Here is a 26,233-nt window from a genome sequence, read left to right as displayed (position 1 = left end):
TGAGGGGGCCCCGGGAAGGCCCCGGGAAGGCCCCGGGAAGGCTCCGGGAAGGCTCCGGGCCTCGCCCCCCCGCCGGGGAGCCATGAGCCAAGGCGGCGGGGCCGGCGGTGAGAGCGGCGAGCCCGAGGCTAAGGTGCTGCACACCAAGCGGCTGTACCGGTGAGGAGCCCCGAGGGGAGGGGGATTGAGGGGGTTAAGGGGGGGTTTGAGGGGGTTGGGAGGGCACCGGGGGGGTCCCGGGGGGTTGAGGGGAGCGGGGGGGTGAGGGAGGATCGGGGGGGATCAGGGGGAGCGGTGGGGATCAAGGAGGAGAGGGTTGAAGGGGGTCGAGGGGGTGTGGGGGGGTTGGGGGGGTATAGGGGGGGCCAGGGGGGGCCTGGGGACAAGGGGGGGGTCCCGGGGATTGAGGTGGTGAGGGGGGATCAGGGGGACCGGGGGGGGTCAAAGAGACTGAGAGGGTTTGAAGGGGGCTGGGAGGGATAGGGGGGATGCCAGGGACCGGGGGGGTGAGGGGGAATCGGGGGGGGTCAAGGAGACTGAGAGGGTTGAGGGGGATCGGGGGGGATCTTAGGGATGGGGGGGGATCAAGGGGGCTGGGGGTGAGCAGGAGGAGCTGGTGGAATCAAGGGGACCCGAGGGGACCAGGGGGGACCACGGGGATCAGGAGGGTTGGGGGGAATTGAGGGGGCTGGGGGGGATCAAGGGGACGGGGGGGGATCCCAGGGAGCAGGGGGGGATGCTAGGGACCGGGTGAAATTAGGGGGAGTGGGGGAAATAAAGGGGATCGGGGGATCGAGGAGAGCAGGGAGGATCGGGGGGATCATAGGGATAAGGGGGGGATCAGGGGAAGGGGAGGGGAAAGGGGGAAACTGGGGAGGATCGGGGGGGAAGGGGCTGGGGGTGTGGGAAGGGCAAGGGAAAGGAGACTGGGGGGGTTAGGGGGGGTCTGGGGAAGGAGGTGGGGGAGGATCCCAGGCAAAAGAGGGGAAGGAAAAGGAAAAAAGGAGGTGGGGGAGAAGATGTGGGGAAGGGGATGCAGGGAAAATGCGAGGGGGTCAGGCAAAGGGGGCAGGGAGATGGGTCAGGACATTGGGGGGAGGAAGGAGTCGAGCAGGGTCCATGGGGACGGGGTAGGGGACACGAGGATGCAGAAGGACGTGGGTAAGACTTGGGGACACCCAGGGAAAGGGGAGGCTACGATGGGGCCCGTGTGGCACCGGTGGCACATGGGGGAAGGATTTTGGGGCCGGGAAGGCTCCTGCTGGAAGGAGGGCAAGGCTACGGCTGCTGCGAGCCCTGGTGACAAAAGCACTCCTTGGGGCTCTGCTCCTGCTACGTCTCCACGCCGTGCAGGTGCTGTCAGGGCAAAATCCTGGCAGTTTTGGTCTCCCCAGCCCTGCAGGACCGAGGCACCGTGCCGAGGTGCTCCGTGGATGCCTTATTTTGGGACCACCCCCACCTCTTGCCCCCTTTTTCGCCGTTTCTCCGGTTGTGAAGCAGGCTGGTAGGCGAGCGGAGCAGTGACAGCGCGCCTTCCGAGCTGAGCGAGGTGCTGAAGGGAGATGTTTTTGGGCACAGCCTGTTTGTTTTCGTCCTGCTGGCTTGCCCGGTGACATCGGGCCCGTCCTTTCACCTCTCCCAGCCTCATCACCCCCTTCTAAACTCGCTTCCCTCGGAGAAACCTGGCGAGACCCTTGATCGAAAACACAAAGCACAGGTGGCAGCTTGGAGGAGCTAAAATCCGTTTCTTTGGCGTGCTTCGGACAGGTTTTTGGCGCTGGTTTTGGCCCTTTGAGGTTAGATTCCTTGAGCAGACGTGGGGCTGGTCCTCGAGGCAAGGGGGGGAGGTCGTTTCCTTATGGCAGAATTGGCTGAGTGGTTTCAGCAGAAAAAGTCAACCCCAGCTCCTGGGGATCTCCGTCTCCTTTGAGCCAGGCGTGTCGTGGTTTCGGCGCAGGGTTTATAAAATCTGCAGCAGCCACAAATTTCCTCGCTGTGGCTGATAGCTCTCCTAGCCAGCTGGCCACCTGAACCAGACCCTTGACAATTTTTCTCGATTTCAGCCTGAGAGTTGATGAGGTCAAGCAGTATCTCACTCTCCTTTACTTTGTGCTCCTTGCTGCGTGCCTCGGATCGGTTCCATTTAACTCTTCCCCGACGGATAATCCCGGAGTTTCACCTCAGATCGTGGCAGCTGGATTAATCTGGCTGCTGTTTCAGTCTGCTTTTTTTATTTTAGGGCGACCAGATATTTTTTTTTGACAGCGTTCTCTTGGCTTTGCCCTCCTCTCCTCGCCTGCCAGCCTTGTTCTGGGCAGTATTTGTGCACCGACACGTGCCAGGATCAAGCGAGCGGCTGCGGCTCCTCTCCCTGAGAAACCTCACACTCCTCCAAGTCCGTGCCTCTTGGTGATGCATTAAATAAAGAAATACAGGACAAATAAAACTCTCTCTGCCATCTCGCCCTGTCCTGGAGCTGTAGGGACACACGGAAAGCGTTCCTTCCCGCTGGGCGTCCGATTCTTGCAAGTCGCTTCTGGCCATCGCAGCCTCTGCCTCCTCCTGGAGTTTGTGCTAAGAAGAGCTTCTAGCATGGGGCATCCCTTGTGCCCTACAGGCACCCGCATCCTAAAAGAGAAACCTTGCTCCCTGCGGTTTTTGTGGCATCAAGTTTTTAGGATCCCATAAAAAAAAAATAGCAAAAGGATCCGGTGTCTCCAAGTGCCCGCATCTGGCTTTTGTGGGAAGTAATCTGTCGCTGTTGGACTCGAGGATCTTTTAACAGGGCTTTGTGGCACCTTTTTAGGTATTAAAAAAAAAAAAAAAAGAGGAAATCACCGAGTTGTTTCCCACCTGGTGGTGTCAATGATGTGTGAGCTTGGGTCCGACCCCCAGCAGCCGCCAATTCTCTGTATGGTGAAGGCATTTTTACAGCTGTTCTGAAGACGGAGAGGCTACCTATTTTGGGAATAGATCATAGATTTCCTCTCCTTCTCTCTGGGAATCAAATGAATCAGCAGTTCCCCTTTCTTCTGGCCACCCTTCTGCATAGGAAGCGAAGCAGTTCCCTGTGCACGGCGCTGGTCGCTTCCTGCCACAGTGATTGCTGCAGGAGGTCTTTGGGAGGTGTGATGGGACAGGGAGCACAGGCTGCAGCAAGGATGGTGACTTTGGGGGAAGCTAGGGGTGTGTGGAGGTTTATTTTTCTTCTTTTTCCCCCGTCGATATGCCGCAAGCTTGGACGAATGCTTCGTGGCTTGGTATTTTGCATCTTAACCTGCTAAAGAAAACGGATTCTCCTTGCTTGCCGTTCTCCCTTTGGAGAGCAGTGGGTTGTTAGAGTTTGCAGAGGATCTCCACGCCGCAGGAGAAAGATGTTAGTGAGCAGAAGGATATCCAGGTTAGAGGCAGGCTTCTGGGCCACTTGTACTCTGGTCTTGGTTTTCTCCATGATTCTTTAGGAAGAAGTTGGTTCAGGTTGGTGTTCTGATCTCCCAAGTCTTCCCTACATTCCTCTCCTTCTGTCAGGTGCTGTGGTGTACTGAAAACAATCCCTCTGTTACCTGTCATCTAGAGATCTTTAAGACCTTTAATTAAGGAATCGTGGTAAGGAAGGAGAAGAAATTTTGGCAAATAAGTTGCTTTCTGTCATAGATGAATTGGTAAGGAAGCAGGAATTGGTGGAAGTTTGATTCGCCCTATCAAAGTAGCGATTGTTGGGAATTAGTTCATTTTATAACAAATTAAATGTATGGTTCCCTGCAGAGACTCCAGATCTCACAAAATAACCTCAGACAACCCGTGCTGAAGCTCCTCTTTATGTTTTTATTACCTTGCAGAGCAGTGGTAGAGGCTGTTCATCGATTGGATCTCATCCTCGGTAATAAGGCAGCGTATCAAGAAGTGTTCAAGCCAGAGAACATCAGCTTGAGGAACAAGTAAGTTGGGCAGGGCAGTCACTTTTTGTATTTCCCTGGAAAAACCCACATGAAGTAACACGTGGATGTCTTGAATCAACGGTTTTGCGGTGTGTTCACTTTGTGGTGTACCCACTGAGGACGGATTCCTCCAGGTTTTTGGAGCAGAGGCTAGATTTCAGGTATCTGAACAACACCTAGCCACAGAATCTCTGGCTGTAGGCTTTCCTAGGTGCCACTACAATACAAAAAAGCTGTTGGCTGGTGCCTTCCTTGTAATTATCTTAAAAAAAAAAAAAGAAGTGTGATGTAGAAACTTTGTGTTTATATGTGATAAATCTTTTTTCGGGTTCAGAAGATAACTCGTGGGGTTGTCTTTTCTTTCTAGCCTGTGGCCATAGACAATTTTTTACACTGCTGCAGTTTAAGAAGCTGCTGATGGCCAGCTGAGCCGTGGTAACTGGTTAGGGGTGGGCTTTTCCAGATGTTCTTGTGTGGGAGCAGCACAAGCTGTACCATCACCCGATAGCCTAGCTCATCCATCGTAATTAATTCAGATTTTCTCGGTTTTGCTCATGTAGTGGCAGCTGTATTTGAAGCTGCTGTGGCTAAACACGAATTCTTTGCTGTCTCTCTCAGGCTGCGAGAGCTGTGTGTGAAGCTGATGTTCTTGCACCCAGTGGATTATGGAAGAAAAGCAGAAGAACTGCTCTGGAGGAAAGTTTACTATGAAGTTATCCAGCTCATTAAAACAAATAAGAAGGTAAGGATCTGTTGCTCTGGCATGAGAAAGTCTCTGGGCAGGCAGTGGGTCAGAGCAAGTTAAAGGCTTTATTTGCTTGGAGATGTTGTTATCTGAACGCTGGGCAGTCCTGAATTTTAGTTGTGGAGCTGACGTATGCTTTTTGGCTAGCTGTGGGCAGGTAACTTCTAATGATCTGCTGCGAGGGCTGCCACTGCAGAGTATATTCCAGCATCATTTATTTAATTTTTGTCTTCCCAACTTCACAAAACCCATTTTCCACGTAGAACGAGTGCCAGTGATGGACTTAGGAGGCTTTGTCAGCGCTAATTTTTTTTTTTTCCCCTTAGAATTGATCACTGGAAAATACAAAATATTCACGCTGTATTTTCCAATGCTGTGACCTGTCTCCTGGTGATCTGGTTGTCTGAATGTAATGACGGCGTGTTCTAACCAGACACCTTGATTTTACTTTTATTCTTTGTTGCTCCAAGTGTTTCTCCTTGGTGTCTACCCTCAGTAAATACTTACTAGATAAAACACCGTTGAGCAAAGGGAGGTGCAGAACTGTGCAAAACCAACAAAAGCTGAGTTGCCTGCTATTTTGCTTCATATAATTTGGGTTTCCAGCCTAAAATGTCATCGGGCTGCAGTGACATCTTTTCACCTCTCTTCCCTCCAGCACATTCACAGCCGCAGCACTCTGGAGTGCGCGTACCGGACTCACTTAGTTGCTGGCATAGGATTTTACCAGCACCTTCTCCTCTACATTCAGTCTCACTATCAGCTGGAGCTGCAGTGCTGCATCGACTGGACGCATGTCACAGACCCTCTAATAGGTTGGTGCTCGGTGTTTAGGGCTGTTGGGTAAGGCTGGATCCCAGACCGGTGGCTTCCCCTTGTGCTAATCCATCCTTGTTTCAGCACTCAAGGTGCCATCTTTTATGATTCTGATTAGATTGGTGTCTGTTCCGAACAGCCTGTCCTGTTCTCCCTGTTCCCTTTTCCATAACGCTTTTTATTTTTTTTTAATATTAAACTGTGGAAGCCAGAAGCGTTTCTAATAGCAAGAAAACCCTGTTAGAAAATCCCTCAGTAAATGTTTGGTGATGGCAGATTTTTGTGGAATCATAGAATCGTAGAATGGGTTGGAAAGGACCTTAAAGATCATCTCCTTCCACACCCCCTTCTACTAGAGCAGGTTGCCCAAAGCCCCATCCAGCCTGGCCTTAAACACTTCCAGGGATTCCACAGCTTCTCTGGGCAACCTGCTCCGGTGCCTCACCACCTTCAGAGCAAATCAAAGAATTCACAGCTCAAGGCTGTGTATGGATTCACATCCTAGATTATCTTGCAATACTTCGTTCATTTTTGCTCCTGGGTTGTGCTCAGTAACCTCAAGGTGCCTGTTTCCGTCTTAGGTGAGTCCAGCTGGGAAATGGATCGTCTGAATTTTGGGGAACTGAATTAGCAAGGGTTTAACTGGCATTTTTCAAGCTAGCAGTGGGGAGGACAGCAGAAATTAGAGTTAGTACACCTTTAGCAGTAGAATGTTTCAGTTGCCGGGATCCTATTCTTAGCTTCTGGGAGATGATTGTATCATGATCAGCTTTGAAATGTCAGTTGATAAGGCAGATGTCCCTGGCAACTGTTGATTTTAGAAATGTATCTCAGCACGGCAGAATTAATAAATTTTCAAAATGCACGCTCTAGATCAGTTTATGCCCTGCGGTGTGATCGCATTTGAAAGGCTCCCGTGTTCAGGTTCCTTGATGTGTCTGGGCTCTATAATTAAAATGATGCAGCAGACAAATATGTAACTTCATAATTAAGATGGAACCTTGCGTGTCCAGAAGAGATAGATGGGGAAGAATCCTGCATGAACTCCAAATTGGGGTGGCGACAACTTGATTGTTATATAAAGGGAAATGAGAAGATTAAAAGGGAAAAGGAAAGGGAGGATAGATCCAGTAGCGTGTCTGGACGCAGCTTTCGAGGCCGTGTGGTGGTGTTGTGTGACTCAGTGCCTGTTGGTGAGTGGGAACCATTCCTCATGGGTCACTTGAGCCTCCAGATATCACTTCCACCCTTTTAAACCAAGCCAAGAGGAAAGCAGCTCAGGCTGCAGATTGGACCGAGCTGAAAATCTTCCTTTGGGATTCCTGTTTGAGGGATTTTTCTCCTCAAGTAGAGACCTTGGCAACAGGAAGACTGAACCTAGACCACATCCGTGACACTGATTTTGCCCAGCAGCAGTAAATGAATTCTGGAGGGGAAGGGCAAATGCAGTACCTGTGCCCCTGAGTTCCAGCTGAACCCCTGGGCTGGGGAGAAGGTGCTGATGCAGGGATGGGAAACTGTGGCTTCCCAACTGCAGCCCCTCCCAGGGACTGAGCCACGTTTCACAGCTTAAATTAGGTCAGGTCAGCTGGCTGGAGCTTTATCCTGTTGCTTTTGACACTTTCTACTACCTGAACTGTTTGTTTGTTTGTTTGTTTGTTTTTTTTCCCCGGAGGCAAATTCTCCCTGCCTCTAACACAGATTTGCTGTCCTGACTTCTTTTTTTCACTTTTCTTCCTTTTTTTTTTTTTTTGGCAATTCTGAATCCAAATCTCAGTCTTGATCTGGAGTTCGTTACCACCTTCAGTGTCGGGGGGCTATGTCCATGCTGTGTGCTGTCGCCAGGTGCAGGCGTGCTCAGCCTTTGTTCTGGCTTCCAGGGATTTGCGCCAGCTCCTATCCAAAGGCCTCATTAGCCATGCTAACAAAATCAGCCTCTGCAGGCCTTATTAGCTTGTGCTCAACGCTGTGTTAACACGGTCACGTGCCTCGTAGACAGGAATTGGCCTTTGTCCTCTCGTCTCGGTGCAGGCGTCGCCAGCTCTCTGTGGCGTACCTTTAAGGCAAAGCCTGAGCAGGCAGACATTTCGGTGACTGCTGGCGATGCCGTGGCACACGCTGCCCCTGATCAGCGGGGAGGAGGCGAGCATCAGTGCCTACATGGCACTTGTCACCTTTTTGGCAGCGAGGATGAGCCGCTGCTTGTCTGTAAGGAGCCCCAAACAGCCCACGGTGCGGTCTGAACGTGTGATTGTGGTTTTCAGCTGGTGAAATGTTGGGGTCTGAGGCAGGGGCGTGGGCTGCTGGCGTGTCTTTCCAGCTGCCTGTGCCCAGCGGTGTGTGTGACTTTCGTATTTTGCCTGTAGGCTGCAAGAAACCCGTGTCTGCATCGGAGAAGGAGATGGAGTGGGCACAGATGGCATGTCACAGATGCCTGGTTTATCTCGGAGATCTAGGTAAGAGCAGCAGCATCTTTCAGGGTAACCTTTAATACGTTAAAACTGGTGCCTGTGCAGCACTGAGTCCGTGACCGTAAGTCACCAGTTACGAGCAGGTGCTGGTTTCTCTTGCACACATTCATCACTGAAGGGTGAAATTGTCATGGATAACTGCTGCAGATTGCAGGAGCTTTTGTGTGTGTGTGTGCCAGTAGCTGAGAGCTTTGCGTTTAGCAAACAGCTGCATCCCCGAACGTTAAGGAACGGAATCCTTTGCTTTCAGTCATGTTGCTTGGATGGTGTGAAGGAAACTCAAAGCGGGCTGATTTCGCAGTTGAGGCTTGCTTGAAAGTTGCCTCGCTGTCGTGAGAAGTGTGACTGCAAATCAGGTTTGTTAAGCGTTATTGTGAATTAATCCAGAGTGATGGGCCACGGCAAAGCCCAGGGTTCTTTGTCATCGTGTCTGGCTGTGTGTCATCCTTCGGGTAGCAGACCTGGCTGTCCCACAGTCACCTCCTGAAGCGTGTGGTAAGCGTGTCAACTTCTCGCTTGATGGTGACCGTGTGGGTGTGAAAGCAGTGAGCAAACATGTAATGGTGTGAAAAACAGCTAGCTGACGTGTGTCATGGGTAAATGTGCTTGGCACGCAGCAGCAGCCTTCAAGCTCTTGAAACCTGTGTGAATCAGCTCGGAAATGCACTGCAAATATGTTTCCTGGGGGTGGTGAGAGTGCCATACCTGGCTGGTGGGAGACAGACACGCTCACCTCTTCACTGTGCTGTCCCCTAAGGTTTCCAAAATGCCTACTTTTGTGTCTGCGATCCACCACTGCCACCCAAATACAATTTAGTCTAGCCACAGCCAAGTGTTTTGTGTTTTATTGTCTTGCTTTAGATTTCCCACTGTGCTGTAGTAGAACATAGTCTGGTTGAGGTACTGGGAAATGGAGCACAACACGGAGTTATTCAAGGAGAAATTAATCAGCACTTAGCACATGGAGGAGAAGAAATTCTTCTTTTTGCTTACATGCTACCACAGGCGTGGAGGGATGGTTTCTGATTTGCAGTGTGTGGTTTTCTTTCAGCTCGCTATCAGAACGAACTGGCAGGAGTGGACACAGAGTTGCTGGCTGAGAGGTTTTACTATCAAGCCCTTTCTGTTGCACCGCAAATTGGTGAGTTGAGTTACATTTTGGTTATTAACATCACTTTTCCCTAACCTGAAAACAGTGGTAGTGGTTTTTGTTCAGGTTTACATCCTGCTGCTGAGAGAGGAGTGGTTTTATTCCCTAGTTAAAATCACTTCCTTTTCTGAGAAACTCTCTCTTGCTGACAAGCCAAACAGAGGAGGTAGAGCAAAGGTTGTCTCCCCACATGGCCTCAGCTTACTCATCTGAGAAGGTCAAACTCCATGGATGTGGTAAAATTGGGTTTGTCTGGCTGAGGGAAAATCCAGCTGCCCATTGCCAGAAGCAGAGCGTTATTGCTCCTCTCTGTGCCTTGCCACTGCCACCTCTAACCCCCAATCTCATGTGTTCCTGTCTCCTTTTAGAAGGAACTACTTCACAAGAACACATTGTGGCAAGAGTTGGGAGCCTGTCTTATCACAAAAAGGATGTTCCAAAGAGATCTGCCCTCTGTGCTGTCTTTGCAGGATTCTTGCTGAGGTGTTTGTTCAGTCTGATCCCAAATACCAATAACTGACCAACATTTATGTAGTGCAGTGAGATGGGACAGAAATCTTAAATGCTGACAAGATGAATACAGTATGACAGAGTCAAGGCCTTGTCATTATTAATACAGAGGTGGAGGAGGAGTTGTTTGCTCTGCTTACACAGCTAGCCAGCAGGAAGGTGCAGAGGACCAAAAGCACCATGAAGCCAAAAAAAAAAAAGTGGTGAAAGAATCGAGTAGTCCAGTTCTTTGTACTGCAGCTTTTTAGCATTGTTGATGCCACCTGTTTTCACTCTCACATGGAACAGAGTGAGGAAGAAAGGCTCTGCTTTCTAGCAGGGCCTTTGGAGGATCTAAGTTAATTCCATTGCCCCTCTCTTTCATTACAGGCATGCCTTTTAATCAGCTGGGGACATTGGCTGGGAGCAAATACTACAACGTGGAAGCCACCTATTGCTATTTACGCTGGTGAGTGTCTGCGAGGATCTTGGCTTTCTGGGCAAAGAATCAGTGCTCTGTGGTTGCTGGTGCCAGATTTTCTCCTTTACTTTGACCACTAAACAAACACACACAGGGCAGTGTTTCAGCTGAGCCCCTATGCCTGGGCTAGAGAGCTGTGTCTGAAGGGGTGTGGAAGTGCTGAGTGAGGCACCCAGCACAGTGAGGTGGAGGGAATTAAGATATCTGAACATGGCCTTAAGGCACAAAATTAAAAAAGGTGTGGAAACATTGCAGACAGAGCCGTGATGCAGCCTGGAGTGGGATTCGCAGATCTCAGGGGGAGTTAAGTTCCTTAGCTGTACCCATCTTCGTGTTTGGATGCCTGAATAACTCTCTGGGGAAGTAAAGCCATGGAACGTGAGCAACCTTGTGGCAAAGTAACTCCTGATGTGTTTTATTTCCATATCTCAGTATCCAGTCTGAAGTGTCCTTCGAAGGTGCCTATGGGAACCTGAAGCGTCTGTACGACAAAGCAGCCAAAATGTATCACCAGCTGAAGAAATGTGAAACCAGGAAGTTGTCTCCCAGCAAGAAACGGTAGGAGGGCAAGGAAAAGGAGAGGGGTGCGGGCTGAGGGTTTGCAGTCACACCAATATCCTACTCTGGGGCAGGGGCAATGTCTTTCTGGGAAACGGGAACTGCTGGGTCAGCCATTTGAGGCAGCAAGTGTCAAAATTTGGGGAGCCCCAGTTTAGATCCCATTCCAGGTCTCTCATGTCACAATCTTAGGAGAGAATATGAAGGCTCTCTGGGTATAGATGTTGAGGTGAGGTATTTCTCCCTCTCCCCTGGAGCTGGTTGCTGTACAGGAGTCTCAAGACATGGGTGAAAAGCAGAAATACGTAAAATAACCTTTTTTCTGCAGTTGCCTCTGGATGTAGTTATCGATTGAGACCTGATTTAGCTATTGGTACAGCTCTGTTAGCCTTTTCCATCTCAGGGATGGATACCTGCAGGAGGGTACCTGCTTGACAGTGTTTTATTTGCAATCTTTTTAGGTGCAAAGACATTAAGAGGTTGCTGGTGAGCTTTATGTACCTGCAGAGCCTTTTGCAACCAAAGAGCAGGTAAGGTCATGACAGATTCTATCTTCCATTAATAATTCACCGTAGCAGGCATTCAGAAGTGGAAGAGGCTGTTCCCTGCAGGATAATGGTGCCTGTGCTGAAGCTTTTTGCCAAAAGGTCCAAGCTTTATGAAGTCTGTTTCTGCTGGGAGGTTTTAAGGTGATTCTAAATTCACCTCTTGAAATAAAGCAGGCGTTTTAAAGGGCTAATACACAGACTGCAATTGAATTCATCATGGAATAGTGTAGTTTGGAAGAGACTTTCTAGTGGTTCAGTCTTTTCCCCAAAGTAGGGTCTGCTGTAAAGATAGATTCAAATGTGAAATTAGGTGAGGTTGCTCAGAGCCTCAACCATTTGAGTTTTCAGTGAATCTGAGGACAGAGATTTCACACCTCTCCGGTTCCCCTTCCAGTCTTTCACCACCTTTACCACGGAGGGATTTTTATTTTCCTTCACTGCAACTTGTGCCTGTTGCTTCCCTTCTTTTTGCTGTGCACCATGGAGAAAAGTCCTCTGGCTCAGGCCCTTAAACCCACCTATTTGGCATCTGAAAACAAAGTTTATACCTCCCTAAGCCTTCCCTTCTTCAAACTGAACAAACTCAGTTCTCTATCTCTCTTCTCATACATCCTGTGCTGTGTTACACAGTACTCCAGATACCATTTCATGAGTGCCAAACAGAGAAGAATAATGATTACGTTCCATGTGCTGGCTGTGCCCTTGCTGATGCAGCCCAGCATGGGGTTAGCATTCAAATATTGACTGATACCAGACAAGAAATACAAGGCTCATTTAATATCCACTTAATAAATATTTAGTATATTAAAAACCAGGAAATCACTTTAATTTCCCAGTTTTGTTGTCCCCTGAAAAGGATTTTCTAGATGTTTTGCAGACAGGTGTGGTTTTGTTGCTTTTTTGGGGGAGGTAAGTAGGAGACTCCTGTAGCCCATTATACTGAAAACCACGTGTGCTTCATTTGAAGTGGCTAATAGCTAGAGGAGAATGTTCTTGCGGGGCTGTGAGTTAGAGCTGTGGGAGGAGGGAAAAAAGAGTCCCTAACTTGTGTGTTGTGATCCTTGTGTGTTGTGATCCTTTTAGCTGAGCAGTGGATCTGAAACTTTTGCTGTCTTTAACATCGAAGTGCCCCGTTTCTTCATGGCTACAGCCTGAGCTCCCGGGGAAAAACTCATCCAGCGGTTATTTAGGTTAGGTATAAAGTGGTTTTGAGATCTTTGAATTACAGGAGATGTGCAGATAAGGACTGTGGTTGTTCCTGTGCTAGTCTGCAGGAGTGTCGCTTTGGGCCTGGGACTCGACGTGTGAATCCACCTGCTGACCCCATCCCACCCCGTGTTTTTTCTGGTGACCCATCTCTTTGCAAGGACGTGCCCTAGTTATAGTTTATCTTTAATTTATCAGCCTTGGAGAGGAAAATGTAATCTGATTCATCCCACTTGCTTCTCATACCTGTGGTTGCCTGCGTTATGTTCCCCTTTGCTTTATCATTCCCAGGGCAAAGGATCGCCGAACTGTAGCTTCTGCCAGATTTGGTCAGTCTCCACGCAGCCATTGCCAGGAGTTTGGGTCTTGAATAATAATTCTTGTCAATTTTTTCTTCCCATTAAGCTCTCTGGATTCCGAGCTGACATCACTCTGCCAGTCTGTACTGGAGGATTTCAACCTGTGCTTGTTCTACCTGCCTTCTCCTCCTAACCTGAGCTCAACCAGTGAAGATGAAGAAGAGTATGAGAGCGGCTACTCCTTCCTTCCCGATCTCCTGATCTTCCGCATGGTGATCATCTGCTTTATGAGTGTTCACAGCCTCAAGAGGGCAGGTAACCAGTGCCTTCAGCCATTCGGAAATCAAGTGATCTGATAACAATCAGCAGTCCAATTAGTCAGAAGAAGTCTTAGTGGGCGCTCGTGTTTTGGGCTAGCGGTCAGTCTCCTCTGCCTCATTAAGCTGTCTCCTTGCAGGTTCGAAGCAGTACAGTGCAGCCATTGCTTTCACGCTGGCCCTCTTCTCTCACCTGATAAATCACGTCAATATGCGGCTGCAGGCAGAGCTGGAAGAAGGGGAAAATCCAGTCCCAGCCTTTCAGAATGATGGCACAGGTAAGAGGACGGAGATGGAACTAAGCTGGCTCTCCCCACCTGCACGTCGATAAGGGGGTGGCTTTTCCTTTCCTTTCCTAAATCTCCTGGACGTGGGTTTTGTCGCATCGTGCCTGAGTGGTGCTAGAAACATCTCGATCTTTGACTGCTGGGCTGAAATCCACAAAGATGGGTAAATTGGGGAGACAGTCTCCACTTCGATGCTCTCAGCGAGTAGCAGAATCATCATAGGATAGAAGGGTCGCTTGCTGTCTTGAAAGGAGTTATGGTTTTGTGTCTTTTGGCAGCTTGTTCATCATCTATTTACCCCAGTCTGTGCTGCTTATGTTCTGTCTTTGTTCACTGTTATTTACTGGACTCTTTTTCTCCTCCGTTGAGATGATCTCAGGTAAAACACCTGGGCAGAGCAGTTTGTAGGGGAGGCTGGCCCTACTCTTCACGCCTCATATCTGTTAAGACAAAAGCAAGTCTGTAGCTGCTGGTGGAGCCTGTTGAGCAGAAAAGAAAACCACTTAATCTTTCCCCTCCAAACGGTCAATTTGTACCATTTCACAGAATGCAAGGCTGGACTTTTCCTGGCCAAAAGCAACAGTGAACGACTCCTCCCCTGCCTGGGTTTTGAAGCTGGCAGGGTGACAGAGGGCTGCTGGAAAGGCTCGGGGCGTGTTGGTGGAGGAAAGGGATGAGGTCAACTCAGTCTGGTTATGAGGTGGGGAGGCTGGTTTCATCGGGGTGACTGGCACACGCTCCTGGCCTGCTAGGTGGGTCACTTGGCTCTCAGATTTTAGAAAGCCGGGGAGAAAATTTCAGATTCAGCTGCGTGTTCTGTGCTGGTTTGGCAACGTTCAGCATTGAGGCTGCCTGATAACGGAGCAGCACAGCTTGGGCTGTAGGAATCCAGGCTTCTCGAGTCTTTCCGGCTGCCCTTTTAGTGGCTGAGTCATTCTCTCAGGGTTGTCATTACTTCTCTTTCTGGTGAAAGACAATAATAGAAGCGACGGCTGAAATTTATGCTGCTGGTTCCCCTGGCTCGGGGCCGGCAAGCAGCTTGTGTGAGACATCGGTGCTTTTCTAACTTGTGGCCTCATTTGAAATGTCTGCAGATGACCAGGAGCCGCGGGAGCCTTTGAACTCGATTGAGAAAGAAGCCGAAGCTGAGTTGGCCAATCACCAGCCCAAAGAGGAACAGCGGAAGAATGACTGCAAGAAAAGCAAGAAATACTCTCGCCTCTCCTGTTTGCGTCGCCGTCGCCACCCCCAGAAAGTGGATGAGAGCGACCTGAGTGAGGGCTTTGACTCTGACTCCAGCCAGGGCTCTACAAAGGGCAGCGATGGCTCAGAAAGTGGCTCAGAGAAGAGTGACGAGGAAGCAGAAGCTGCTTTTGATGTGGAGACGGACTCTGACATGAACAGCCAAGAATCTCGGTCTGACTTGGAGGACATGGAAGATGAGCCGGGTGAGGAGGGAAGCAGCCGAGGCAAAAGTGGGCCCAAAGAGGCCTTAAAAAACTGTGTAGATGGCAGTGGGCTTGGGGACTCTAAGATCCCAAGCATCTCTAAAACTGAGACCCCAGATTCGGCAGTGAATGGACCCGTTTCCCTGAGCACTAACGACGCGAGCATAGCCAGTAACCTCCAAGCCATGTCCACCCAGCTGTTTCAGACCAAACGCTGCTTTCGCTTGGCTCCCACTTTCAGCAACATCCTTCTGAAACCAAACTGTGAGCCAGCTGTCTTAAAGGATGGGCTGGACAACAAGCCATGCATCAACGGAGATCTGGAGAAACCCAGCTTGGCAGAGCAAGGTAAGGACGTTGGAAGCGTGTTGTGCTTCTGTGTGGAGGGCTGCGAGCTCGGAGCAGTCTGTTTGCTAAAATCCACCCCCTTCTATCCTGCAAATTCTCCTTCGGGCAGGTTTGGATGAGCTGATTGCCTACCTACCATACAAATCTGGGGCTGGGTGTTTCCTGGAGGAGCTTTGCTCCTTGCCTGACATCTGGGATCCCGTGCAAGCGAGCAAAGGAGACACCTGCAGCCAGCCAGCATTAGCTGTTGTTCTGCTCAGCAGGCAGAATAATAATTCCAGCCAGGTGCTGAGCACCTCTGATGTAGTACCGGGGATAATTCCAGCAGGGATTAGCAGTCTGGATTATCTTCCTCTTCCCCACGTGAAATCTCTGTAATCAGATCCTTCCCAGTGCAGACGCAGTCGAGGAAGTTTTCCACGAGCCATCATGTTACCAAAACTGTTGTGGCTTGTCTGGAAGACGTGTCCTAGGTGCGTGCAAGAGGAGTTTAAGGGCCACTTTCTGTGACCCTCTGAAGGCTGCCGCGCTGAATTCAGTGCTGAACCAAACTGCAGATGCACAGCAGGTGGAGCTGTGATTTCTCTGTCACCACACCATTTATGCAACTGAGTAATGCTCTGGGAAAGAACAGCTTGGAAGGGAGATCTGATGCACTACAGGGCGTTGTTTGTGTTTCAGATAAAACCACATGGGCCTGTTCAGTCTTGTTTGTCGTTCCTCCCCGCTTCCCTGGAGCAAGGAAACATTTCTGCATCGTGCTGCCAGACTCAATGGGCCTGATTCAGGCTCTGCCTGGGTTAGGATTTGAAGGGGAAGCATTAGATCATGGGTGCAATTTGTGACTCCCAGCTTGGCTCTGGAGCCACTTGAAAGAGTTTGGGGGAAAGAAAGAAACAAAAGGGGTTTGGTCTGTTTAACATTTTCCTTTATATATTCAGTGGGCTATGCAGAAGCTGCAGATCCAGGAATGTATCTGAATCGTGTGGCCCTGTTACCTTTAGAGATGCAGAAAGTGAGAGCTTGAATGAATCCCTGTGCTTCTTGGCTTGGAGCTCCCCTTCCCTCAGCTGTGCTGTTTCAAAACCGGGGCTAATTCCTGGTTTTAATGCTCTGTTGGGGGTGGTTTCTGAATAAATTGCTTCCTCCCTTTTGATTCTGAGCATTTATTGAATGATAATCGGTGTGCTCATGGACAGAAGTGACTGTGCAATTAAAATAAGGGACTGGAGTAGAACACAGCCGATCCCACGCTTGCTGCTACCTTGACCTCAGGTCGCTCGTGTAGCTGGCCTGATGTTGTCATCGAGGGATGTTGCTGTGCCCTGGATGGTGGCTTTGAGATCCTCGGGTCTGTGGAATGACAAAATGGCAAAACGTACTCAATATTTAAGTTCTTGTGGTCCCCTGGCTCGTAAAATAATGCTGTTTTCTGCTCTTGTGTAGCCCAAAGCTGGGTGCACGTTGACCCACCTGGTGGTCTCTGTTCTGTGCAGTGAACGATGCCATCCTCGTGCTGGCACGTGCTATTCCCCCCCTGCTCTGTTGCAGAGTCTCAGAGGCTGCTGCAGAGGGTTAAGACTTCCGTCAGGTTTTCACAGAGCCATTTTAGCAATCTTCCATCGCTGAGGAATAAAGTGCAACAGCAAGACACTCATCAACAGCACAGGGGGCAGAGAACTGGCTTTGTCAGGATATGCAGAGGCACTGACAAGTTCCACTTGACTCTTCCAGCTCAGCACTGTTCTCACACCTATAAAGTTTGGCTTCTCGGGGGGTTTAATGCCTGCCATCATCTCGTTTTCCCTTTTATTTTTCCAGACGATGTGTCTGACTCTGAGGAAAGCATTTCAAGTAACAAATCCTGCAGGAACGAGCGATCCCTTCAGGAGAAGCTAGAGATCGTGACCAACGAGGGGCTGCTTCTCACCGTCAAGGTGTTCCTGGACTGGCTGAGGACAAACACAGACCTCATCATCATGTGTGCTCAGGTGGGAACTGGGCTCGGTGTTTGCTCCAGGGCTGTGTCTGTTCAGATCCCCTGGGCTGGGCTGAGCTGCTAAGGGCATAATGAAACTGTTGGCCCAGTCCTGGATGGGAGGTGAGGTTCCACACCTCACCAGCTGAATTAAGATCATCGTGGCCTCAAGAAGAGTCGTGAAGTTTATGTTTTTAAAGCATTTTGAGGTCTGCGAAAGAGAATGAGAAGCCCACGTGGCCTGGTTACTGCATACATCTATCCTGACAATTTCTGTTGCCTTCTGTGTTTTGTTCCTGCAGAGCTCTCAGAGCCTGTGGAACAGGCTGTCTGTGCTCCTGAACCTTCTGCCTTCTGCTGCAGACCTGCAGGAATCAGGTAGGGGAGAAGGAAAGGGCAACGCAGTGTTGCAGCAAGCCTCGGTGATTTTTCCATGTTTCCAGTAGCAGTTTGCTTTAAGCCCAATGCAAAGTGACTTCTTCCATGTGTTATTTTCTTATTTAAACACCGCTCCAGTTAAATACTGTCCTATAGACTTCAGCTCCATGAATCCATGATGTGGGGCTGCCTACAACCAAAACTCTCACACCTGTGTGCACAAAGTCCTTGTGTGGCCAACCTGATTGGAATCATAAGACTGTAAGTGAGGGTCTGATTCCATCGTGGCAATCATGGAAATCACTTTTCAGCCTTTGGATGCTCACGATGTGCCCTGCACCTCAGCCTAAAAACCCACTTGGGTGTTAAGAAGCATAGTTTCGAGGGATGCTTCTCTTTTGGAAGGGATGGGCAAGCTGACCCTCCAAACTACAGCTTTTCGGACCAGAGAGGTTGTTTGGAGCAGTTACTCTTCGTGCTGTGGGTGGCCTTTTTGTTAACAGCATTCCTCCCCCAGCACATGTTCGCAGTACCTATGTAATTACAAACCTCCGCCCTTGTTCACCGTGCATTATGTGCCTTAGAGCATTTTTCCTCTGTCTCTGCATCAGTTGTTTCAATCAGCACATGTTGGTGTGCTTCTCCTCCCTCCTTCCCAGGACTGGACCTTTGTAATGAAGTCAAGGACATGCTGAGCGGCGCCGAGCTGCCAGACCTGCACACCAACTTGCTGCTCCCAGAAGATGTGGCCCTGCGAAATCTGCCCCCTCTGAAAAATGCACACAAGAGGTTTAACTTCGAGCAGGACCGACCGATTTTCTCAGCAGTGGAGGAGGTGAGTCAGGGTAAATCCCGAATCTTGGCACGAACAGCATTTGCCTTTCTGGAAGTGCAGCTTATCTTAGCCGTGTAGGTGAAGATCTAGTTCTTTTTATCACCGAAACAGACCCCAGAGTGACTCAAACCCCTGAGTCTGAGTTCACGTTGTTATTGGTGGTTGCTAAAGTCATCTGTGTCCAAAAAACCAGCGTGCTTTCCCTCCCCTTCTCTGTCAGAATCATTATGAAAGGAAGCACAGTCACATGCCAGCCTTGCTGCATGCAATCTCCTGACCTCTCTGTCCGGACAGAAGAGTTTTGTCTCTGCCCTGCCTTGGATGAAAGGGTCAGAGTTGCAGGATACATCCTGTGATCCTACTCAAGAAAAAGCAGAAGTTGGTGAAATGTTGTGTTTTGTGGCGCTGCGTGCCCTCACACAGCACTTCTGTCTGTTTCCCCAAATGTAAAGGACCAAGGTGATAATTTAGGGGTGGTGTAGCTGTCTTCAGAAAGAAAACAACAAACAACTGGTCTTCTGTTTTGCATTGCTGGACCAGTCTGCTTCCTTCGGGGTGGGGAATATGCTAACATCTTAACCCCACGCTGTTAAATCGCAGCCCGGCTGGGTGAGGTCTTGAATGTCCTCTCAACCTGCCGGGGCAGCTGGAGCAAAGAACATCAACGTCACGTCCCACGTGAGCTCACCTTTTGCTGCCTTCTGCCAGCAGCGCAACAAACAAAGAGTAGTGCCTGCCCCAAAACAAGTGTAGAGGTTGTAGTTTCATTTGATTTCTTCTCCCAGCTCGAGCAGAGGTTTCTGAGGGAAAGCCTGTGGATGTTTTCTGGAGCTTTTTTGAGCTGAGGAAACCCAGGCTGCAAACACCAAACACTTCTCAGCTTTCTGGCCAACTGTAGACTTTCCCTGCAGCCCTCGCCACATGTCCCTCTATTCAGCAGCACGTTTTCATCAGAAATGTTTCCTCTGAGGGTTGTTTTCTGCTTCTTTGCAGTCTGTTGTTCGGATTTGCTGCATTCGGAGCTTTGGCCACTTCATTACCCGCTTGCAGGGCAGCATCCTGCAGTTCAACTCAGAGCTTGGGATCTTCATCAGCATAGCACAGTCAGAGCAAGACAACTTGCTGCACCAGGCTCAAGCCCAGTTTCACATGGTGAGTTGGCAGAGGTGGGCTCATTCTCTATGCTTGCCACAATTCCCTACATCATTCCTATTAAATTGGAACTATAACCAAACAGATTTGGGGTTGGAGTTGGAAGTTTTGCTCCTGTTACCCTCCAAAACCTACTCAGGTGTCCCCTTTTCACCCTGTTTCTGCAAGTGGCTGCTTGTGTCAGCTCGTGTTTCCTGCTAATTGATTTGGAAGTTTGTTTTTGTAACTAGGCTGCAGAGGAAGCTCGTCGGAACAGGCTCATGAGAGATATGGCTCAGCTTCGATTGCAGGTAGGAGACCTTTGGTTGCTGGCTAAACCCTGGCAGAGTGATGCCCCTGAAATGTCTGAAATTGGGAAGGGGGAGATCTCCCTCCCTCTTTCCCATTCCATGCAGAATTAAGAAGTTTTCTCTGCAAAAGAGAGCTGTGATGGGTGGGATGGAACCGACCACTTCCAGCTCTCTGCTTCCTGCACAACTTCTCTGTGCTGGAAGGTTGGGAGGGCCGGATGGAGCACCGTGAGGGGAATCTTGCCTCCTTCCATCATTTGTTTCAGCAAAATGTTAAAGCAAGCCTCTCTGTGTTTCTCTCTGTGTTTCAGCTGGAGGTTTCTCAGCTGGAGGGAAGTCTCCAGCAGCCCAAAGCACAGTCAGCCATGTCTCCTTACCTTGTCCCGGACACCCAGGCCCTCTGCCAGCACCTGGCTGTCGTCAAGCAGCTGGCCACCAGCGGGAGGTTCATAATCATCATCCCTCGAATAGGTACGGGAGCTCTGCTTCGTGTCACGCTGCTTTCCACCCTGCTTCTGCTCTCCTTTAGAACGGCTGCAGCAGCTGAACCACGGTTTCTGCGTGTCCCTTTTGGGGCCTGTTTGTGGCTCATGCTTGAGATCTAACGTGGTGTATCAAAAAATAATAATAAATAAAGAGAGAGAGGCCCTGTTCACCCTCCCCTTTGCATCTTGTCCCAATCCTGTCCCAGCAACTGCTGCTGTGTAGGGACAGTTCTGTGGGATGAGAAATTCCTGACGCATCTGGATGAGTTTGCTAAGGCAGATGTCTCTGTTTCTTTTTTTTATTTCTGTTAGTGATCGATGGCTTAGACTTCCTGAAAAAGGATAACGCAGGTGCTCGGGACAGCATCCGGTATCTGGAGGCAGAATTTAAAAAGGGAAACAGGTGAGAATGGGAGAGGGAGGCGCGCTCTGCCCTTGGTTTTGTAACGGGGGCATTTTGGGATGGAAGGAAACATCAGAGGTGGGAGCAAGCTGTGCATCCCTTAGAGCAGAGTGAGGAGTGGGCCGAGGGAGAGCCAGGCCTCAGGAATGCGCTTGGCAAGAGGGGAGGTGGGGAAATAACAGCTTTGGCAGCTGGTTCTCCAGATGGGCTTGTAGTTGCTGCTTGGCTGTGAAATGTGGCTGCTTCCGAGGAGCGGAGTCGCAGCTCTTCAGCAGCATTGCCCAGGTTTGCTGCAGCAGGACAAACAGCAGCACTTCTGCAAAGACAAAGTGCACCTTCAAGGCTTGTGTCAGGGCTGGCAGCCTTGGAAACAATTGTGGGATCTGTGAAGTGCACCCAGTGGCAGTGATGAGAGGGGGGAGGCGGTCTGAGGGGCTTCACAGGGGGTTTCTGGAGCCATCCTTTAGGTATTACTCTGGCTGATAAAAGGCAGCGTTGCCAGAGGTGCCTGGGGACCCTGACAGATCTGTTGTAGGGCACTGACTGCAGTCTGTGTGACAGTCTCAGTGTGAGCTCAGTGACTCTGATCTTTCCGTAGGTACATTCGTTGCCAGAAAGATGTCGGGAAGAGCTTCGAGAGGCATAAATTGAAGAGACAGGATTTAGACGCCTGGTAAGATGACAGCATCTGGAGATGTCTGAGCCCGATTCCCAGCAGGCAGGTGGTTCTGGAGGGAAGTGTTAGTGCTGGGAGCACTCATACAGCTTGCTTGGTTTGATATTCTGTGTGGGTGACAGTCAAATTCCCCAGAGAGGGTGGGGAGGGCGTCCTTCTGTGCATCGTGTGCGGCACCAAACGCTTCTGGCCCTAAAAAAGGTCTCAGAAAAGCCCTCGACAGGCAGCAGAGAAACAGCCCTGCTTTCAGTGCATCATCCTAAGAATATTTGAAACTGTTTGCACAAACAAGTGGTCTCCCCTCTTTCTCTTTTCTTTGCATCTGCGTGGCAGGAATCTCTATAAAATCCTGGACAGCTGCAAACAGCTGACGGTGTCCCAAGGGAACGGAGAGGACGACACCACGGGAATGGTCACCATCATCACAGGCTTTCAGCTGGAAGACCCAAGCACGCTCTCAGCACCCATGCAGGTCAGTAACTCTGTGCTGAGCTCAGCCCTCCTGCTTCCTAGCAAGATTAAAATCTGGTTGGGTTGGCAAGAGGGTTTTTTTTTTAACGTTTTCTGCAGTGAGTAAAAAGTCCTGGATTTCCCAAATTTAGTTGGAAGCTCTTGGTCCCTGCACATACTTCCTTGAAGGCCCCTCGATCCAGCATGCTGTAGTGGTGCAAAGTAATCCTGGGGGAGGAGAGAGAAGTGATTTGTGTGTCTGTACAGGCCTTTAATGCCAGAGAAACTTGATCATGAAGGAGAGCTGGGCCTTCTAGCCGTGGCTGAGAATCTCCAGGTTGTGAAGGGCAAGAAAAAAAATAACCTGTCGTGTCTGTTTGCTTGCAGTCTGCCATCCAGGCAGCCACCAGCGCCAGCGTGGAAATAAAAAACGTTCTGGAGTTCTACAAGCAGTGGAAAGAGATGGGCTGATGTTCAGAAGGGCATCGGGTTGGTGTACCTTTCTCTCCCCCTCTCGGAACGTGCAGCGTCTGAACAAAGGAAACAAACATCCAGGCGACACTCAGCCACGAAGCAGCAGCAGCAGCAGCAACGACAATAAGAAAAATACCTTCAAAAATTAAAAAAAAAAAGAAGAAAATAATAATAAAAAAAATATCAAATCTGATTCGGCACGCACACGGACACCCGCCACCTGCACCCCAACCAGACGGCTGCACATCTCTGACGGCGCCAACTGCTCTGAGAAGAGAGAGGCACCTCGGCACGGCCGAGGCAGAGCTCTGCCCTTCTCCCAGTCGGCAGGGACGGGCGAGAGACGGGCAGTCATCCATTTTTTCCCCCCTTCCTTCCCCACCAAAAGCTTGCTTGGTCAGCTGAAATGGGCAGGCGGCTTCAAAGCGTGGACTCGACTTAAACGGAACCGAACCAGCAGAGCAGACACGGAGCCCCCCTAGCTTGGCAAAGAAGATCCAAAGAGTGTTGAGCTTTTGCTTGGCAATCTGGTGACAGGAAAACGTACTTTTTTTTTTTTCTCTTTTTTCCCCTTTGAATTAATTATTTTTCAAGGATTTTTTTTTTCCTTTTCAATTCTTAGTTTTTTCTATCTATAAATAATATTAAAAAAAAAAAAAAAAAGAAGTGGAGTTCCTTTGGGGTTCTGGATACTCTTCCAATGTCAGAGAGAAAAGGAGACAATGATGCTATTTAAAAGGGGGGGGAAAAAAGCTCTTAATATAATTTTTTTGTTTTTTGGAACAAGCATATTTATTTCCTTTCCCTGTCCCCATGGAGCGGGCTCAGTGCAAAGCGATGTTGGCCTGCGAGAAGAGCGCTGCGCCCGTGGGCTTGGTGCACATCCTTGCTTCCTCGACGAGCTGCACACTTCACGAGCAGTAAGGGATCGACCAGGCTGCTCGAGAGAGGTGAAAAGGACTCTTCCCTTGTCTTTTTTCTCCTTTTTCCCCCTTCCCTGCTCCCTCCCGCTTCTTTGCTTCCAGCCTCAGGCCTTGGAGGAAAGGAGTGGAGTCCAGCAGAGTTGCTGGAAGAGGAAGAACCACGCAGGATTCAAGCCCCAGTGAGGCTCAACCACTCGGTTGGAATGCAGAGACAGATGGATCAAACCAGCAGACATCAACAGTCCCAATGCCTCTTTTTTTTTTCCTTTTTTTCCTTTTTTTTCCATTTTTTAAACCTTGCAGTGAGGCGTTAACGGAGGAAGCAGGATCTCAAAGCCATTCTCTATTCTGCTGGCTGTTCTGACACCACTGCTGCTACGTCCTGCTAGAGAGGGTGGCAGAACTGGAGTGGTCGTCGTGTTCCCCCCCTCCTCGCATCCCTCCGGGGCAGCTCACAAACTCTCCAGTGCTTTTAGCATCCCGCAAAGAAGGGAAGCTGCTCCACGGCTGGATGCTGGAAGATCAAAACTCCCCGCCTGACCTTTCGAGGGCCCTTTCAGCCCTCCGTCCATCTCCAGCATCTCCAGCAACCTGCGTTTGACGGCCCGCCACGTGCTGATGCCTGGAAATGAAGACACGGGTTGCTCCCAAGACAGCTTGAGCGGTGGGAGACGGGGCTGCAGGGCCTCTTGGTAACTCATCTGTGGCGACGGGATGGAGATCCAGCTGTCTCTGCCCACGTGAGCTAACAGCAGCTATGCAAGTCAAAACCACTAGTCCTCTCCGCTCGGTTGTTTTTCACGTGGGCCAGCCAGAAGCTGCTACAAAAGCCTTCCTCCCGCCATGCGTTGTACTGGAGTTGGCAGGATGTTCCTTGTTTTCAGGTAAAAAAAAGAAAAAAAAAAAAAAAGAAAAAAAAAGGAAACATAGCACAAGTCCCAGCTGCTTCGTTTGTCTTGCAATTTGCGTTCCCTTTGCAGCATGCAGCCTGGTAGCACAGCGGGGAGAGATGCCAAGCTTTAAATTACGCCCGGAGCTGGCCCCAGCAGGGCCACGCACTCGAGGAAAGGCGAGGGGAGAGGGGAGAGGGACAGCATTTCCCCACTGATTTTTTCCTTTTGCAGCTTCTCCCCAACCCTGCGGGGCTTTCCTTGGCTAAACCAAGGAACCACCACCAGTCAGAGACTCCGGCTCTTCCTGGGCACGGTTAAGAGATCTCAGGCGGGCTGTGAAGCTGATCGCTCCTCCCGTGCTCCCAATGGTGTTTTTTTATTTTGAAGCCATTTGTTTGTCTAGCTTTTTTTAATTGATGGGGATGGGAGAAGAAAAGAGAAGCCCCCTGTGGGACTGGGAGCGATGTGGTGTGGTGGAGAGCAGAGCCCCCCTCCCCTCTGGGGGCCTGGAGAGTGCTGAAATGCCCTCCTTGTTCACTAGGGGCCTGGCTCGGTGGGATTTTTATTTTTTCCCCCCCCTTTTTTTTTTTTTCCCCTGCTGCTGAAGAAAACCATCCTCCTCCCCGCTGCGGGGCAGAAGGGGCTGCAGCCTGCACCTCCCTGGTGGAGCCCGGCTGGGGTTGCAGTCCCCAGGCTCAACTCTCCTTCCCTTCTTGGCACCTAGTGCCAAGCGTGGAGGGTTTCGGGGGGGTGTTGCTGCTCTGAAAGCCGGAGGCTGAGGTTTGGAGACGTTTTTCAGCTTTGCCCTGGGCTCGGTGCTCCCTTGGCTGGAGCTGGAGGAGGGGGAAGCGCAAATAAAGCAGTGCCCAAAAGGGAGTTCCCCTCGTGCTGGCGGTGAGAGCGTCTCCGTTCTTCCTGGAGCTGCTGGGGGGGGACAGGAGCAGGGCTGGGGGTCAGGGCTGGAGCTGTCCCCCCAAAAATTGGCCTTTTCTGTAACACGAGGCCGTTGCTGAGCTGCACCAAACCCTCTTACGAAGCCCCAGGGCAGGCTCAGAGGGCTTTTTTCCAAAAGGCAGCGAGGCTTTGACCCCGTTCTCCTCATCCACATCCCCTAGAGCCTGCCCTGCTCTCCGGAGGGGTTGTTTTAACATAACCCCAATGCGTTTTTTTCCACCTGGAGAGGAAGAAAAGGCCCCAGCCCTTCAAAGGGACATCTTAAAAACTGCCAAACAGCCCGAGGGGAGGTGGCAAGCTGCCCGAGGCTCAGCTTGCCACCTTTAAGGTCAGATTAAGGGAAGATGCTGAGCCCAGGACCCCTGCCCCGTGGTTTCCCCACAGCCTTCCTTAATGCAGCCCTTGAGCCTTGCAAAATCCCCTTCTGGTGCCCTGTTCAGCCACACGGTGCTATTCCCCTGGCCCTGAGCTTTTTAGGACTGGCTCCGAGCTTGCCCCATCACCCCCTCCATGCTGGGAAGCAGAGCAAAAAAATAAGAGGAAAAAAAAAAAAGGTAATTTGCGGGCTAAAAGCGCTGTTTTTACTGTGTTTTCACGGGCTGTGCCAAGCGCCTCTTCCTGTCCTTCCCATCCTTGGATGCCACCTGCAACGCCGCGGATTTTTGGCTCTTTTTCCCTTCTGAACATCCAGCAGAACTGCCCTGGGGATGGGAGGAGGAAATAGGGTGGGCAAAAATTGGGGTGGCTGCAAGAATGAGCGAGGGGGGAGGGCTGGAGCCGTGCGCCACGGGTCCTGCCTCTGGCTGCGAGGCACGAGGCAGCGTCTCCCCTTCCAGCCTCCTTCCTGGAGCCCAGACGAAGCCCAGGCTGTGGATTTGTGCCCGGGTTGCTCTTGCTGGGGGGCTGAGGGCACCTCCAGCCGGGACGAGGAGCTCGGGGGCTGTCACGGCGTGTGTCTGGATCCGGACACGGCGGCTGGCTCAATAAAACACACGACGTTTGTACCCCTCGTTCTGTCGTCATTCCCAGCCCGCGTTTCTCCTCTAATTACCTGGCTTCCGAGCTGGGTCCATTTTAATGCACAAATCAACTCTCAGACACAATTTTCTAACCAAGCTTTGTGCTTTTCGGAAGGGAACGACTGCCCAAAGCCCTGCCACCTCTACCCCATTTCAATTTCTTGACCCGGTGGCATAATTTGGCTCATTTTGGGTGAGATGTGAGGAGTTCCTTCCTTATCT

The 26,233-nt window shown here is 50.4% G+C and overlaps 1 protein-coding gene across 1 annotated transcript; it reads left to right on the top strand.

Moving 5' to 3' along the window:
* On the top strand, window positions 1-25,996 carry SMG5 (SMG5 nonsense mediated mRNA decay factor). Its single transcript, XM_084500487.1, has 22 exons — window positions 1-159; window positions 3,840-3,938; window positions 4,557-4,680; window positions 5,342-5,498; window positions 7,866-7,955; window positions 9,022-9,111; window positions 10,000-10,078; window positions 10,523-10,648; window positions 11,110-11,178; window positions 12,808-13,016; window positions 13,159-13,296; window positions 14,400-15,101; window positions 16,923-17,092; window positions 17,382-17,457; window positions 18,117-18,292; window positions 19,286-19,444; window positions 19,675-19,734; window positions 20,046-20,205; window positions 20,532-20,622; window positions 21,221-21,295; window positions 21,632-21,770; window positions 22,136-25,996. Exons 1-22 carry the CDS (start codon window positions 83-85, stop codon window positions 22,217-22,219), a joined length of 3,150 nt encoding a protein of 1,049 aa, XP_084356613.1. The 5' UTR covers window positions 1-82; the 3' UTR covers window positions 22,220-25,996.
* The last annotated feature ends 237 nt before the right edge of the window (window positions 25,997-26,233 follow it).

Source organism: Aythya ferina (genome assembly GCF_964211825.1).
Source record: "Aythya ferina genome assembly, chromosome: 29".
Taxonomy (NCBI): Eukaryota; Metazoa; Chordata; class Aves; order Anseriformes; family Anatidae; genus Aythya; species Aythya ferina.
The sequence above is the reverse complement of the archived record's forward strand: the minus strand, read 5'-3'. Positions and strand labels throughout refer to the sequence as shown.